Source organism: Apus apus, chromosome 2 (assembly GCF_020740795.1).
Source record: "Apus apus isolate bApuApu2 chromosome 2, bApuApu2.pri.cur, whole genome shotgun sequence".
NCBI lineage: Eukaryota > Metazoa > Chordata > Aves > Apodiformes > Apodidae > Apus > Apus apus.
The window spans coordinates 117237015-117255038 of NC_067283.1; the positions used below are offsets into that span (position 1 = coordinate 117237015).

Here is an 18024-nt window from a genome sequence, read left to right on the forward strand (position 1 = left end):
ACAGCTATGGAAAGGTTTAGCCTTCACAATCTGTGTACAAAGATATGCCAGCCTTCTCCTTGAGGGAGCAGTGCAGTGCTTTTAACAAATCATTTAGCAGGGCAATGTGCTTTTGTGGTGACTGTTTAACCTTGAGAGATTTCACACCATGGCTTCTGAAAGGATTACAGTAAATGCTCAATTTAGGTAAAGTCACAATCTAATTAAACAAATTCAGTCTAAGTCCCTGCTGGGACGGTAGAGATTTGTCTGTCAAATACCTCTAAGCATTTTCGTTTTCTACAGCAACAGTTAATTGGATACGCAACTGTCAGTTTAAATGCTTTAAATGAGGCTGATGGGATTAGTAATTGAATGCTTGGATTAATGACTTACAGCTGGCTTTGCTACCCTCTTCCTTGCTTGCAACTATGTTAACAGAGCTCCCTACCCTTATCAGGTGGGTGGAGTACAGACTCACAGAATCACAGAATTTTTGGAGTTGGAAGGGAACTTAAAGATCATTGACTTCCAACTCCCCTGCATGGGCAGGGACACCTTCCACTAGAACAGGCTGCTCAGAGCCCCATCCAACCTGCCCTTGAACACCTCCAGGGATGGAGCCCCTCCAACATCTCTGGGCAGCCTGTTCCAGTGTCACACCACCCTTGCACTGAAGAATTTCTGCCTGATCTCCAAACTAAATCTCTCTTCTTTCAGCTTAAAACCATTACCCCTTGTCCTCTCTCTGCAAGCCCCAGTAAAAAGACTCTCCCCAGCTTTCCTGTAGGCTCCTTCAGGTACTGGAAGGCCACAATGAGGTCCACCAAAGCCTTCTCTTTTTCAGACTGAACAAACCCACCTCCCTCAGCCTGTCCTCATAACAGGGGTGCTCCAGCCCTCGGATCATTTTCATGGCCCTTCTCTGGAAATGTTCCAACAGATCCACATCTTTCTTATGCTGGGGGCACCAGAGCTGGATGCAGTATTCTAGGTGAGGTCTCACCAGGGCAGAGTAGAGGGGCAGAATCACCTCTGGATCTGCTGGCCACAGTTCTTTTGATACAGCCCAGGATGGAGCTGGTCTTCTGGGCTGCAGCTGCACATTGGCTCATGTCCAGCTTTTGATCCACTGGTACCCCCAGGTCCTTTTCCACAGAAAATCCCCAGATCGTTTTCTCAAGCATGACCTCCCCCAGCCTGTATTCATATCTTGGGTTACCTTGGCCCAGGTGCAGCACCCTCTACTTGGCCTTGTTGAACCTCATGAGGTTCATGAGTAGTGGCCTATAAATGCAATATAGTCATGATATTATGAGATAGCTACAATATAGGTATGATGTATTAATCAGTGTATACCTGTTGATATTTATAATGATTTCTAATACTGTGGGAAGTAAAGGATTATGATCAAAACATTAAAAGCAGAAAACTTAAAAATAGTGACCTACCCTCCATAGTTAGGACTGGAGGTCTCAGTCATTTTTCAATTAGATGTATACAATTGTCTTTCACAGTGGGAGTCAGAAAGCAAACCTCAGTGTTGTGGGTCTTGAAATTACAGCCAAAGCTGTGAGTTGAGGCTGACAGATTTCTAAGGGGTGGTAGGAATGCAAGGGAAATGGAAAAGATCAAGTCTGTGCACTGCCAAAATGCCTGCTCTTGGAGAAGTAGACCGAACTGCAAAGCTCAGACAGGTAGAGGGATCTCTTTGGTGTTGCTTGAATGACCCATCTTGGTGGGAACTGAAGAGAAGTGTGAAAGCTTTAAGATTCTGATAGGGAAGTGGTTTCATGGCTCTCTGTGTGGCTTTCTAGATCTCACTTCAGTGTATTAAAAGACCAACAGAGTGGTATGTGATTGTCCCAGAACATGATTGTAAATAAAATGGGTTTTGGGGCCAGCTAGTCCATGCCAGGAATTTCTTAATTCTCAAAGCAACTTAGGGTCAAGGAACTTAACCACCCATTTGCCTTTTAAGTTGTAAATTCTGGGATGCTCCTGTTGGCATAAGAAGGAATTTTGCTGTTTGTGTCCAGCTTGAGTTCTGTAGTGCTTGAGGAAGAAGGCTGCAAAGAAAACTTTATGTGGCACTGAGATGTATACATAAACCATAGAGTTGTGCTATGAATTGTAATTTAGCCTTATATGCAGGACTTCAAATCAATCCTTAATGACAGACAGGCCCTTATACACTGTACATTGAAAACTGGTACTTGTTAATTAAGTTGTCTTTAGAATTGAAATGAGCCAGTACATATTTAGAGTCTATGCTGAACACAGTTTAATAATATTGGTTTCAGTATATTAAATTAGAACATGTTTCTGTTCTTATAAAGATTCTATCTTGGGAAACAGTATCTGAAACAGCTAACAACATTGAGGCTATATTTATTTGAATTTATTATGTGGTTGTAAACAATTATAAAGTAATTATTGTAATAATAATGTTGTGGTTATTTATTTTTATTGTGTATCATACCACCTATTCCTTTACTGGAAAAAGACTCCAGGAAATTCAAAGTTGTGTTCTGCATATTTCAGCTCAGAGATTACACCAAATGTGCTTTATGATCTTTCCTCATTATCCCAAGATTTAAGTGTAGGTTTTCAGGCAGACCTCCAGCTGCATGCAACTTGATATTTGGAAATCATTGCATTTATCAGCTTTTCTCTCCCTCATGATCTCCTCATGTATGTGAACTCCATTTTGTTCAGGAAATCCTTTTCTTTTCATAATTTTTTTTCCTTCCTGTAATTCCTATTAAAAAGCCCAACTCATCCTTGCCTCATCCTCAATGAGACTAGCGTTTTCTTCCTTTTCTTCCTAATCTGCACAAAGCCTCTTCAGGCATTAATCTCTTTGACTGGTCTAGACGCTTCCAGCATTCATTGTTCTTATTCAGGTTTTGTTATACTTAGTATTCAGACCAATGATACTCTATTTGATCATACTGTGGAATATTGATTTCAGTGTAAAAATGCCAAGGCAGTGACGAGGGGCAATCCTCGTTATCAATACAGGGTAGAGGATGGTTTTTATTTATTTATTTTTTAAATATTCATAGTTTTATTCTTATTCTTATTTATTTTGAATGGTTTGGATTGGAAGAGATCTTAAAGATCATCTAGTTCCAACCCCTCTGCATGGGCAGGGACACCTCCCACTAGCCCAGGTTGCTCAGAGCCCCATCCAACCTGCCCTTGAACATTTCCGGGGATGGGGCATTCACAGCTTCCCTGGGCAATGTGTTCCAGTGTCTCACCATCCTCATAGTGAAGAATTTCCTCCTAGTCATAGAACCAATCATAGAATCATAGAATCATAGAATGCTGGGTTAGAAGGACCTCAAGGATCATCTGATCCAACCTTTTTAGTTTATACTACAGTTTATATGAGATGGCTTAGCACCCTGTCAAACTGAGACTTAGAACTGTCCAATATGGGGGAATTTATGGAGAGCAGCCCTGCAGAAAAGGACTTTGGGGTACTGACAGATGAAAAATTGGACATGAACAAATAATGTGTACTTGTGGCCCCGAGGGTAAATCACATCCTGGGCTGCATCAAAAGAAGTGCAGCCAGTAGGTCAAGGGAGGTGATTCTCCCCCTCTACTCTCCTTTCAGAAGACCCCAGCTGGAGTAGTGTCCAGTTCTGGAACCCTCAACACAAAGAGGAACATAGACCTGTTGGAACAAGTCCAGAGAAGGGCCATGAAAATCATCAGAGAGCTGGAGCACTTGTCCTATGAAAACCAGCTGAGAGAGCTGGGGTTGTTCAGCCTGGAGAGGAGAAGGCTCTGGGGAAATCTTATAGTGGCCTTCCAGTATATGAAGGGAGCGTACAAGAAAGCTGGGAGGGACACTGTTTACAAGGGCATGTAGCAATGGGAAGAGGGACAATGGCCATAAGCTAGAGAAGGGGAGATTTGGATTATATATTAGGAAGAAGTTCTTTACTATGAGGGTGGCGAAGCACTGGAACAGGTCACCCAGAGAGGCAGTGGAGGTCCCATCCCTGGAGACATTCAGGGTCAAGCTTGACGAAGCTCTGAGCAACCTGATCTAGTTAAAAATGTCCCTGTGCACTGCAGGGAGGGCTGGACTAGATGACCTTTAAAGGTCCCTTCCAGCCCCACATATTCTATGATTCTGTGATCAAAACACTTCATTCTGCACGTTACATACTAGGTCTCTAGAGCTTTGGCCATTTTATTAAGTCACCAATTTTCTGTTCACTGTGAAGGATGGGTGACACCAACTGGTAAACCTTTTGCAGCATTGAGTACAACAATACTTGTTTTAGTTAGAAGACTGGCAAAGGCCTGTCTGACTAGATGAGAGATAAGTAAGTTTTAGGGAAAAGAAAAAAATAAATGTTGAAGTGAAAGATTACGGATGCAACTCTATTGTCATTTTCTTTCTTTCTGAGCGTATGTTTGAAGCAAACCTGCTGCTGATGCCTGCATCCCATGCATGGGTTTGCATTACACAGCAGTCTCAGTGTGCACAGCCTGAGGTCCTGGTGGATGAAACCATGCAGGTGATGTGCTTCAGGAGTCCAACTGATGTTCTCCAGCCACTAGTGGGCAGGTGCGATGCGGGGGGGTGGGGGGGAAAGGGAAGATGCCTTTTCCTGGGCTGGTGGCAGGTGATAGGGAACAACTGAATCCTGAAAATGCCATGGAGCTTCTACAGACACTTGTATTTTCTGCCTTTTAAAATTTGTTACCATTAATTCTGTAATGCAGGGAAACTGGTGACCTGCTTTTTACTGAAGGAAAAGGAATGCTTTGCTGTTTATCAACTCTTCAACAGACCACCTATATCATGGTCTAAGCCAAAAATTACCACAACTAATTGTATGTGTGTGATGAGGCTTGTAAGTGCATATTTAAAAATAGCCTAATTTTTGGAAGACCTGAGTATCTAGAAGATCCCATTGACTTGAAGTTTAAGTCAGACCCTTAATTTACCCTTTATGTCAAGTGCAAGTACCATGCAAAACTGAAACACAGATACTGAATGCAGAGCCACAGATGGTTTTAGACATGCAGTTCCCAAAACTATTTCAGCACTAATCAGGTATCTAAACAGCTTTGAGGTTTTTGACTGTAGAAACTTTATTGTCAATACTGGTGGTCAAAGTGATTTTTCTTACGGTAATTAACTGGGAAGTAACAAGTAACTAGTAGCAGTGCGTGGGGGAAAAGTTCTCACAGGCTGGGAGTCTAAGGGACCAGTTGGAATTATGGAAGGAAGTGCACTGGGACGGGAGCTGGACTTTGATGTAAGTGCCACCTATATAAATCTTAAAGGATCTACAGTGTTAGTAGATCTCTTTGTTCTCAGATGTCCTTATACTGCCTTTGTGTGAAACAGGAAAAGACTGACCAGCAGTTTCCCCTATTTCAGTAGTGCCAAAGTGATTATACCATCTGAGAAATCCAACACAAAGCCATTCCATGCAAAACCATGTCAGGTGCTCTGTAAAATTAGGATTTTTTATGAATTGTTGGGTCATGTTTATTTTGCACAAACTGAGTTACCACTTTTTGAGGTAGTATATATCATAACTTTAAGGCAAACTGTACTATATTGGATTGATATAAAAGGTGTAATTAATCAAACGTGGCATTGTGTTGTGCAATGGAGAAATGTTTTTAGTGCTTTAAGTCAAACACACAGGATTTTTTTTTCATGGGAATTGTCTGAATGTTATGAATTATAAATTTAGGCTCTAAACATTCACTCTGTTAACTGGCTAAAACAAGAGCAGTTAGAGCAAATGGTTATATTTGCTTTAGAACATATTTATTATTCTAGTGTTCTAAGAAACTGAGAAAAAATGTGTTTCAGCTGTTGTGTGTGCAGTACAAATTTTGTAATTACAGAAAAGAGGTTGGTATTACACTGATTGCTTAAAGAAAAATTGAAATGATGTTCAATTAAATGACTGAGGGAAAATAAATAACATTTGAGAATTTATGCAGTTAGGATGAAGAATTTATTGTATATACAGTTAAGCAACTCTACTGTAGATGTACTTCCTCTTTAAAGAAAATTAATACATTAATCAAAATAGTTCTAGCATGGGAACTACAATACAGACTGAAACTTGACTAAACCAGAAAGTAGTTATTTGACTTGAAAGAACACAGAACTTGAAACAACAAATTGCAGGTTTCATCATTAACCAAAGACAGTAAAAAACTGTACAGTACAAGCAACACGTTACAATAAGTTATGACCAATAAGGCAGTCTTTCTGATTTAGGACAAAAAAGGATAAAGGGAAAGGTATTAAAATCTCATAAATCCACCGTATCTCTTCTCCATCTCTGGGACCTCTTTGGAATAAGTTTCCCCATCTTCTTCTGAAGGGAGAATGGAGTCGGCGAAGCGCTTAAGAAACCCACCGTATCGTTTCTGGTAATCCAGCCACCATTCTGGCCTGCCTACTCTTCTCATAAAGCCCCCATATCTCTTTTGCAGCTCTTTGGCTTCACCTTCCAATTCAGGGCTGCGCTTTATGCTTCTCATGAAGCCTCCGTATCTTTTGCTGACGTCGCCGTCGTTTTCATTTATCTCTCGGTAATGCCCCACTTCAGGGTTGTCTCCTGTTCCTAGAAGCTCCTTCAGCAGATCAGAGGAATTAGCAAGGGCTTCGTCATCTGAGTCTTTCTTCATAAACCCTCCATACCTCTTAGCCAGGATTTCTCCTCCATTAGCTTCATCCTCTGGTTCTACCCCATAGAGCTCATCCATTTTCTTCATGAACCCTCCGTATCTTTTCATGAAGCCTCCATACTTCTTGGCAAGCAAATGGTTCTCATCCAGCTCCTTCTTGTCTCCTGGAGCAATGTTGGCATCTTCAGAAAGATCCAGCTTTGCCAGTTGCAGGAGCTCCTTGCAGGTCTCCCAGGCTTTGGCAGAAGGTAGCTTTCCTTCACATTCTAGTGTACATGCCTGAAAAATGGATGTGGTTTACTGAGAACAATTTGATAGTAGCAACCACCTCACTGCCACCTTGTCTTAGCTTTACTTGTTTTTAAAAGACCATGAGCATCTCTCCCTTTGTGAGCAGCTTGGAAGCTTTGGAAGCTTTGTGAACAACTGATTTGGTACCTGTCTGTTCTGAAGTTCTTCATTATCCCTCTCTGAAGAAAATGGTATTCTCACTCTAGGAGAATGTTGGACAAGATGGATCATGGGTCCTGTATGTCAAGGCTGTCCCTATGCTTCTGTTTCAAAGGAAGCCACACATGCAGTTCCTGCACCTCCCTTACACTCTGGTGTTTTGTTACTCTTCTTCATTCATTTATTGACTATTAGGAAGCTAAAAACTAACTGTTGTTTGCTTCATAATACATGTGTAGAAGTGTATTCGATCTTCATAATTAAAAGTAACATTCAGAATTTATAGGAAAGAAGTGACACGGTATTGCCATTACTGCTGTACTGTACTGGTCACTATCTTTGACACACTGCACAGCTTTCAAGGCTGCATTTCTGTCCGTTATCATTAGTTGATCTTCGTGGAACAGATCTTTCAAATGTGTACCAATGCAAATGTAGAAAGACAGGCTCTCTTAAGCAGAATCAAAGTTCTGCTTTTGCTAGTTTGATATACAAAGTAGTGGCCATCAGAAAAAAAAACAAACCAACAAATTCTAAGCTGTGTTTCTCCTGACTGTCATGAAAAATTTTCAGGCTAGACATAAAGTTTTCAGTACCTCTATACATTTTTCATAACCTGTCATGTCAAGGTAATATCATACATATTCACTATTAATTTCTCTGTTTCTGTCAGGGGAAATAACTTCTTGTGAAGTCACACTCTTCAGTTGCAAAAAAGGTGAATCCAGTATTTTTCCTTCTTGACCATAGTTTATATACCACAATAATTAAAGAAGAAATATTTGGTATTTTAAGTAAGAGAAACACTTGCTCTGCCTATGGGTGATGTTTCTAAGGATCTCAACATGTGTGAATGACCAGGCAAAATGTGATAAATCTTCCATCTTACAGATATGATATGATAAATTCAGTTATGATGTTACTAGATGCTAAAAATTGTGTGTACATGTATTAAAAAAAAAAAAAAAGACATATATATATGGCACATTGCTTCTTTTAATCTTCTGATAATAGGTGTTACTGAATTGGACTTTGATTATTTATTAAATAATTACTGGAGGTGTACTAGAGAAAATGCCAATATAGATGTCCACAACATATACTCCAAAAAAAGGATATAGCTGTCCCTCCAAAAGAGCAAACTATCACTTTTTTCTCTAGTTGACATTAAGGCTAAAGTTAGTTTGACAGCTAATGTAGGCAAAAAAATACAGGGAAATGTTTTGCCAGCCACCGTAAGAGTGCCCTTATGAATCTTAATAGTCCTTGCACTTTCGGAGCAAGTGAATCCTAATTCTGTGTAAGAATAAGGTTCAGTCCTTCCTTTTTTGTGCTCCCAAATAAGCCACGACAACACTGGAACAAAACTTTTCAGATCATTTAGGTATGCTGAGAGCATGATGCCTTAATACGCACCTGTTCGAGGTCAGGCACGGCAGGTGCCACTGGCAAAGGACTCGGCAGCCTGAGTTCCCACCATCTTTAGGACAGACCCCAGACTTTCACTGACCCTGGTCCTTAAATTTCAAATTGAGTTCCCTCTGTGGCTATACTTTTAAATAATTTCAATTACAGATTAAAAAAAAACCCAAACAACCAACAACCCAAAGCCTGCATTTTGGAGTGAGTGAATTTAGCATGATTGGTCTTAGGAGACCATGTCAGAGGGATCTTTCCCAGCCGTATTCTGAACGCTGCACAAAGAGGATCAGCGGCGGGGAGATACTGCTACTCAAAACAGGACTGAACCCCACTTTTTGTGAGATTTCAGGCAGATCCGCCGTTTTTCAGCTCGACGGCCATCCTGCCTGGAGAGAGCTCATCCTGCCGAGGAGTCCGCGGCCGGGGGTCAGGATTCCCCTCCCGTCCTACCCGCCTGCCCTCCGCCCTGCCGCGGCTGAAGGACCCGGCGGCGACCCCTCCTCTCTCCGCAGAGCCGCCCTTTCCAGCTGGATTCCCCTTCCCCTTTAAGTTTACGTTCCCCTTTCACTCGGCTTTTTCCTTTACCCGCCCGGGACTGCCCGTCGCGGGGTGTCCCCCTCCGAAAGCCGCCGCTCGCTGGCGGGCAGAGGGAGGGAAGGAACGGCAGAGCGGCGTCTCCTCGGGGCGCTGGGTTTGTGAAGGTGCCGCTCGCCCCCTCTTTTCCTCGTCCTCTCCCCAGGGTTCCGGGTCCCGCTCCTCCCTCCCTACCCCCTTGAAAAATGGGGGTCTTCCAAGCGACCCCCACCGCCTCCCCCACTCCCCATTAATTTTTGTTATTGCGCTCCTTTGCCCCCTTCCACTTTTCCTCCCTTCCGAAGTTGAGGCGGGGCGGGGGCTCGGGCCGGCCGAGGAGTCTCCGTAGCGGCCAGGCGAACCCCCCAGCCCCGTTCCCGCTTACCAGGGGGTGGATGCCAGCGCGGGGTCCCAGGCGGTAGGCGCAGCCGGCGCAGTCGCGACCGCAGTCCCCCCGCGCCCTGGGGAGCAGGCAGGTGCTGAGGGCCAGCAGCGAGCAGCCGAGTCTCAGGAGCAACGCCATGGGGCTGCAAGAAGGAGAGGTCAGCCAGCAGTCGCCTTTCCCCCCCAGCTCCTACTCCCCACCCCAACTGCCTCCCATTAGCTTCGGGGCAGGGAAAGGCGGCACGAAATTTTTCGGCCGCCGGTTAAAAACCAAGTTCTGGGTCGCACGGAACTCTGGTAACTGACAGGCTTTTTGGAGCCGGGGTGGTTGCGCTTGCGAGGTGACCAGGCGCTGAAGGTACGCGGGCGCTCGGCAGCCGCAAGGCAAAGGACCCGCATCCGGAGCAGAGGCGGACCCGAAGGACGAAGCGCCCAGAAGCTCCCGTCCAGCGAAACTCGTCGCCCCCCATTATTTTATCCCGCCCTTCCCGCAAAGGCAGAACCTCAGGGGGAGAGAGCCACCGGACGGGACGGCAGCCCCTCCCGGGAAGGGTTTCCCACCGGAGCGCCCCGACGACGGTCACCAGCCCCGGCAGAGCCCTCCCCGGCCCTTCCTCGGCGTCCCCCCTCGCCCCGCAGGCAGAGCAGTTCACTCACATACAGGCTCCCCTCGGGGCTCCCGGGAGTTGCGCGGCAGTGAGCTGGGCTTTGCTTGAGCCTCGGCGTCGGAGACGCTGTTATTTACAGCGAGGCTGAGCAGCCTCTGGAGAAACCCCCGAGGGGCGCGGAGGGAGGAACTCACAGCCCCGCAGCTGCTGACAGCTTCAGCGAGGGCGGCTCCGGGGGCGCAGAGCCGAGGGCCCGATACCTGGGCCGGTCGCGCCGCTGCGGAGCGGGAGCGGGTGCGGGAGGCGGCACTTTATAATTCGTGATCGCGGGGAGAGCGCGGCCTCCCCCAATCGCCGTCGGGCTCCCGCTGACGCAGCATCTACGACATCTCCCCCCGGCACCGCCGTCAGTGACTCTCCGACGGGGCTTGGGACGGGGCGGGGGTGCCCCTGCCCTCGGGGGGAGCTGGGGACTAGCACCGGGAGAGTTACCGGGGGAGGTTTCCAGGGGGGATGAGACATCGGAGTGAGTCACGGGGGGCCGGGAGGGGAAGAGGCACCCCAGGGCTGGCGGCAGCTCCTCAGCGGTAGCCCCGCTCCCCGCGGCGGCGGCGGGCGCCGTTTGTCTGCAGAGCGTTAAACAGCGGCGGGGTGCGGGGCTGCGCTTTGCGGGGTTTGTGTGTGTGGGGTTTTTTTTGGTGGTTTTTTTTTAATTGGTTTTTTTTTTGGTCGTCTTTCTCTGCTGCCCTGGCAAAACCTCAAGCCGCTGGTGCTGAAGGTCCCTCCTGCAGGCTTTCTACATCCCTCCTACATCCCTCCTTGGGCCTCAGGTGTAAACCACTGTGCTTGGGGAAAGCAGGTTTTACTAGAGTGAACGGTAAGACGAGGATCTTTGAAAATATTGGAGTTTCTCAAGTATGGATAGATTTGCCTTCTTTTCACCATTTCGGTGACCAGGAAAACACAAATAGGCAGGAATCAGATAGAAACAAAACCCCGAGCACTTCTGCAAGGTTCTCAACTCAAGCAACTGGGACAGCTTGCTACTCTGCTCTGTTTGACATCTCTGGAAACTGACATAGCAGGGTGAAGCTGATCCCTGACATCTCTTCTTTGTAAATAGCACTGTCCCAGCTGTTCTAAGCAGCGTTTCTTTGACTGTCAAAGCCACCTTCTGTTTCCAAGCCCAAGACAGTTTTAGCTAGTTTGTATTTATTGGATCTTCCTTCAGCATTGTCCTTCAGTTTAAAGAGCGTTTTTCCCCTTCCAGGTGTATTTCTGGAGTGGACTTATTCTCCCTAGTCCTCATTTTTCTGGAGGAAAGAAGCTGTGCTCTTCACCTCTCTGTCTTGGATGGGCACTTTTCAAAGAAATGTTCTGCTCTGCATTTGCTGTACTTGGAGTTCATAATTTCTGGGCATGGGTGATGAGAACCGTGCACAGTATGTCAGGTGAAATTTTATTAGGATATTAATACGTAATTATCTCCCGTGGAGGAGGAAGACACCTCAATTCATACCTCCTCAGATTTCATTTGCCTTTCCTAATGCTGCAGTATGTTCGTGTCACACACTTAACTGGTAACTGTGATACAATCAGGTCTTTATCCTTCAGAACTAACACAAAATCTAGTACTATTTATTGTATGGAAACTGTGCTTTCTGCCACCTGTTGGTCTTTACATCAGCTATCTGACTCAGATTAAAGGTGCTGAAATGAGCATCTGGATTGTCAGAAATAAATCCATTCAAGCCAAAGACAAAGCTATTGCTTGTAATTAGTGTATGTGAGAAGAGAATCAAGGTCTGTTTATGTAGTAATACCAGCCAACTTTGTGAGTGAACCCTCAAGAGAAGAGATAGACATTTTAAAGATCACCACAGTGGGTGTATTTCTGTTAGCATGTGAGGGATCTGCATTTGGAGCAGTGAGCAAATTCTCATACCACTGAATGCAGGGAATGGTATAAATTTGTTTCTAAGATGGTTAGCACTAACTAACTCCAGAAGTGACACTGTTCTGTACATGAACTTCTGTGCTCAGCCTGCCCACACAGCTACTCAGTCTGCCATGCCCTTCAGTACTATGCTTAATGCTACTCATTGCATTTAATCTGGTAATGATGAAAACTCAGCTTGTGTCAGAATCTTTATATATACAGAGATGCAGATAATCCCTGTAGAGAAGATAACAGGAAAAGTTAAAGGATGAAGTAAAGAGTAAAGCATATAAAAGGACTGAATGAAAGGCATGGAAATCCTGTGTAGAGAAGTAAAGGGGAAGGTTATTTTACAGTGGATAAGTTTCATGGCTGCTGTTTGAGACAAGGAAATAAGAAAGATGGAAAGAGATTGGATGTGAAATGCACAGGTGTGAGGACACTGCAACAGAGAGGAGAAGTACTGGTACACAGCCAGCACTGGGCAGAAGAAATCCAGACTTGGCTGTTGAAGCGCTGCAGATATCCCTGACTCTTTGTTTCATCTGCTTCTCCATATCCTTTGTTGTTTGAATCTTTGGCTGATTCCTCTCTATCGTTGGTCCTCATCCTGCATCCTTACAGAGGTTGCATTAGAGTCCCTGGGGCTTGGAAAGGTGGGGAGCCGGAAAAAGGTCTCAGCTGGACTCTCATTTTGCCTTTTTTTCAATAGCAGTAGTAGTGCTTGTTACACAGAGTCTTCTCCTGAAAGATGCTAATATTCACAGTGACTAAGTCAGATACAAGATACAAGGAAGGAATGATTAAGAAAATACTTCCCAAAGAGAAGTGTTGGCAGATAGAAACTCTGTAATTCCCAGTCATACTTCAATTTTGTATAGGAAAAGTATTCTTTGCAAAGAGAGGATGAAAATGAGGTGATTTGGAAAATTTTAACAAAATGCTGCAAAGCAAAATTACTCCTACTCGCTGTAGGAGTGGAGGATAATATTTCCTCAGCAACAGAGGACTGAGAAACAAAGAAATAGGTGTAAAAAGAAAGAGAAGTCTTTTCACAGCAGTAAAGATGGTAACTTTTTACTCAGTGCTAGCTTTATAATAAAAATGTCCTGGTGTTGATAACAACATTGGTATTTATATAATCCAGAATTACCACAAACACCAACTACCTTTTTCTCTCACCAAAATATACCAGCCAAGAGAAACCTGTTTGTGTTGTAGTAGTGCTTGCAGCCCCAAGGGTCCTGTTGTCCTACAGCTTGTCTGGACTCCCAGACTTAAGCTAGAGCAAGGTGAAGCCAGGATGAAATCATCTTCATTTTACTGAGAACACAATCTGAATGACTTTACAAGGTCTTGCCAAAAGCGGGCAGCCAAGTTAGAAACTAAATCTCTCTCTGGATTTCACATCAGTATCTTTACTGCAGGACCAAGCTTTCCTTTCTGTACTGTACTTATACTAATCGAGCTTCTACAAATTCATTAAATGAAGGTGGATGTACAGAAATATGAAATAAACATGCTGTTAGCACCCCAAGCAACACAGAGCCTTTTTGATATAATTGAAATGAAGAACAGGGAATGTAAACCAGCATGTTGATTAGTTTCTTCAGCTCAGTGCAAAAGGTCACAGTATTTTGTAAGACCAAAAAGTCAGGTTCCATTTACCTCACTGCAAGCAGGCTTATTTTTTAGTGGGAACATATATAGCTGATATCTGAGCCACAAAAGGCATTGCAGGTCAACTGTCTTATACCAGACTTATCACCAAAGTAATTTAGAGACATGAGTTATCAATCTATAGATACAAAGTATGCATTGCTACTTTTAAAATGTCTTTATTAAATTATGTCTAATATAAGCAGTGAGGAACTATAATACAGAGAGATACTCAATGTAAGGTTGGTATGGCATTGCTCAAAATGTACCTTTACAGGACAGAGAGGTTCCAGTGCTTCCCATATCTTTGTATATCCTAGAGTGTATTTCTAATATATCACAAGATACATCTGTATAATTTAAGAGATGAAGAAATAAGAAAGGTATCAGTGATGCAGACACTTCTGCTCACAGCTGCTGAAATCAATCTTGTACGAAGAACTGGGATGCTAAACTTTCCATCTCAGACAAAGCTGGCTCTTAGTAGTAGTATTTTTGCCCTTGAACAAATTACACCTTTTTTTAAGAAGGCAAAACAACACACTGATCTAGTGGCCAGAATATGTTTTCACTGAAAGAGCACTGTGCATTTCTTTACTTGGGATTGTATCAGACAAGATAGGAACAAACTGGAGAAGTTAATACTGTTCTGTGGAGATACATGAAGAGTCACTTTATCCCATCATAGAATCATAGAATCCTAGGGGTTGGAAGGGACCTCGAAAGATCATCTAGTCCAAACCCCCCTGCCAGAGCAGGGTCACCTAGAGTACATCACATAGGAACGCTTCCCATGCTTCTCTGTTTCTCACAGTCACTCAAAGATTTCTGAGATCAGTCCTAAACTGCAGTAAGTAGAATGTGCTGCAGAGTAAGTAGAACAAACTGTACAAAATCTGTATTTGTTATAAAAGCATAATGCTGCTCATTTCCACAGAGGACATGGGAGGGGTATTTCCAATAAAATAAGAAGAAAACAGGGTGCTCAGTAGCAAAATACATTGTGGTGAAATCCAGGCACAATGATTGTTATTTAAGACAATAACTACTCCGCACAAGTAAAGTGATCTATCATCATTTTTTTAATTAAGAAAACTCCTCCATGAATTGCAAGGAAGTATTCATTTCTCTATGAAAGGATTGCAGTGTTTAATGCATATGTGAAAGGATTAGCTGAAAATTGTAAATGAGAGATTTTGATCACTTCAATCATACTAAGAAAAACAAATGATTAGAGTCTAAATAATGTATCTGGAGTGCAAGCTTCAACTGTTTTCCCTTTATTCACATTCATGCAGCAGAATTTTGCAGCTTTTTCCCCAGTTCCAGCCTCACATTATCATTGCTGCTGTTTGGTTTTTGCAGACTGGAGCTGTTAAGGAGAGCCTGACACATGACATACAGACAGGGTAAAGGCTAGATTCCTTGTTCCCTCCTTGGGGGACACAGCTTGGTGCTGATGGGCAGACAGAGGTGACTTCAGACTCTCATGTTTTGGGCAGTTCAGAAAAGTAATTTAGAATGGTGTTGGTTGTTGCTGTGATTTCCAGCAGCCCAACAGGGAGTATTGTAAGGGCCAGCACTGAGCTCTGTCCTTTCCACTGTCACCGTGGCCTGAGGATGGCTTCTCTCTCGCCGTGAAGGGAGCAGGGAAGGGCCATGCGTGCTCTCTGTCTTCTGCTCTTGCGCTGGAGGGATTCTCCAGAGGTGATCCAGATAGCAGTTAGGGTTGTGATTAATTTTGTTATACCTCTGCTGGAAATGGCCTTGTCCACACTGGGAATCTTCCTGCTTCACAGCCAGCTATGGCTCTAGCACACAGCACCGTGCGCAAGCAGCACGGAACCTCCTGTGCTCTTACAACACACCTTGATCTAACAGTAGGCTAAATGCCTCAGATGCAAAAGCAACTTTGTGCTCGTTTATGGTAGAGTTCACTCTAGATTAGCTACAGCCACAGCTGTAATCTCCGTGGAAGTGTAAGTAGTAAACAGATTATGTTTATGCAAATAATGGAGTGGGAAAGGTACATAGAACACAGGGTTCTCACAACCACTATGTGAAAGATTCACCATTTTTCTTTCAATATAAAAGATTTTCAGTTGCTTTATAGAAATTGGGACTTCAGTTATGTTCCTAGAATCACAGAATAGTTTGGGTTGGAAGTGGCCTTTAAAAGCTATGTAGTCCACCCCCCCTGCAGTGAGCAGGGCATCTTCAACTAGATCAGGTTGCTCAGAGCCCTGTCCAACCTGACTTTAAATGTTTCCAGAGATAGGGCTTCTACCACCTCTCTGGGCAATCTGTTCTGGTGTTTCACCACCCTCATAGTGAAAAAAGGTCTAAATCTGCCCTCTTTCAGTTTAAAACCAGTACCCATTTTCCTGTCATTACAGGCCCTGCTAAAGAGTTTGTCCCCATTACTTTCCATTAAATGTTGCCACTATGTTCCAGGAAGTGTTTTACGTAGGAAGGAAAGCTGGAGGTTTAATTAATCAAGTTATCTAACTAGGACAGGGAAGAAGATATTGGCATACAAAAAACATCCTAAGACTTTGAAAATTAAATAAGAAACACTAGTAACACATTCCTTCATTTAATGCATATTTGACCACTTTCAACGGCCATTGTTTGTACCTCTTTGAACTTTGTATTTCTCTATTGAGAAACTTGGAAACTGAGCTCAGACCTTTCTCTTCTCCTCTTACTGGTCTACATTCCTTTTCTTTAAAGCTGTTTACTTTAGACTTGAAAATAATTTCATTTCTCCTGCTGCATAATTGAACAGAAACTACCTTAGCAATCTGAGCCCTTATTGCTTTTCCTGTACAGAACAGGTGAAAATATTCATGAAAGTTGAAACTGTGAATTTGACTGGGGCCCAGGTTTAGCCTGCAGATTGAATTTGTGCAGAAGCTGAGAAGATCCAGAATTATTGTGGAAGCAGAAGAGTTATCATGTTGAGTGAAAATCTAGGTGTGGTGACAACAGATGTGGCAAGACGTTTTGATTTTTTTGGGATGACATACATGTAGTGGAGGAGATTCCTTGTGGTTGACTCCTTTTCAACCTTTCGAAGGTCCATCTCCCATTTTGGTCATTATATGGCCTTGCTATCATGGTACCTAGGTTTTCCATTGTCAGTTTGGAAGCTTATAAAATCAGGTTGGCAACCACTTCTAAAGTGAAGACATCAAGCAAGGTTTGTTTTTCATATGAAAGTGGTCAGAATGACATTATCACACAGCTAACCTGCACTGCATTTTGTAGTTCTGCCAAAAGCTTTCTGTGACACCTCAAAGTGTTGCATTCGCCACTTCCCTCTAATGTAATGTAAATGCTATCAGTTATGACCTGATAATACCTGGCTTGGCAGCATTTTTATAGACAAAGCAATTGATGTTGTTTCATAGCCTTTGACTGAATTAATTCAAAGTGTCAGGTATAGTATTTGTAGATCTAAGACAGGAGTAAAATATCAGATATTTTAGACTTTTAACTTACTGATTTGGACTCTCTTTGGAGAGTCCCTTGCCTACACTGGTTCCCTGGGATTTAGTCAGCTGATGTGTTCAGACACATCTAATGTTAACAGACTGATGTGTGCTAAGATTTCAGAAGAAAGACACAGAATATAAAATATTGCAAGTTGCACAGTACTATAATACTAATATATTTTAAGCACAAAGAAATTGTTCTTAAACTTATTAAAGTGAATCAGCACATTAAGTATGGAGAACAAGTACTGTAAGCAAATAATTCACAGAGAGGAAAATTTGGTCTAGCATGAGGGAGAATGGGGAAAGTGACTGTTGTGTTTTTATGAGCTAGGCTAGTTCATGTCATAAAACATTCCTCAAGCTGATTATCTCCCTTTTACTTTCCTGCTTTTGCCTGCTGTGTGTTCCCTGCTTCTCTGCAGGCAGCAGTGCTGCTTACTGGCTGAAGCAGACTCTGCACCTGCTTCCTAGAGCATTCTAGTAACTGCACCCACATCACCAGGATGAGGCAAAGTTTTGTCATGACTAGAGGTGACTATTGCAATGACTAGTGTGAAACCATTCACTGAATTACTACTGAGGACCACTCTTCAAAAATGCCGCAGCAAAGTTTCTGTGCTACATAGTTGACTAAAGTGCTCTGCTATTTTCAGGTGGTAATAAATAAAATTACTAATGTTTATTATTAAACTAGGCTAAAATTTACAGAATATTTAGGATTGATCTGGTGTATACTTTGTGCTAAAACTGAATTCAAGGTGTGTACCAACAGAGTGATGTCAGAATTTGGAGGAGCTTTCATTATTGGTGTTTCCTGCTG

General features: G+C 43.3%; 1 protein-coding gene across 1 annotated transcript; it reads right to left on the bottom strand.

Moving 5' to 3' along the window:
* Nucleotides 1-5968: 5968 nt before the first annotated feature.
* Nucleotides 5969-10398, bottom strand: PENK (proenkephalin). The gene is made up of 3 exons (XM_051610581.1): nt 10156-10398; nt 9500-9641; nt 5969-6948 (listed from the first exon to the last, which is right to left on the bottom strand). Exons 2-3 carry the CDS (start codon nt 9635-9637, stop codon nt 6283-6285), a joined length of 804 nt encoding a protein of 267 aa, XP_051466541.1. The 5' UTR covers nt 9638-9641; nt 10156-10398; the 3' UTR covers nt 5969-6282.
* Between the last annotated feature and the right edge of the window lie 7626 nt (nt 10399-18024).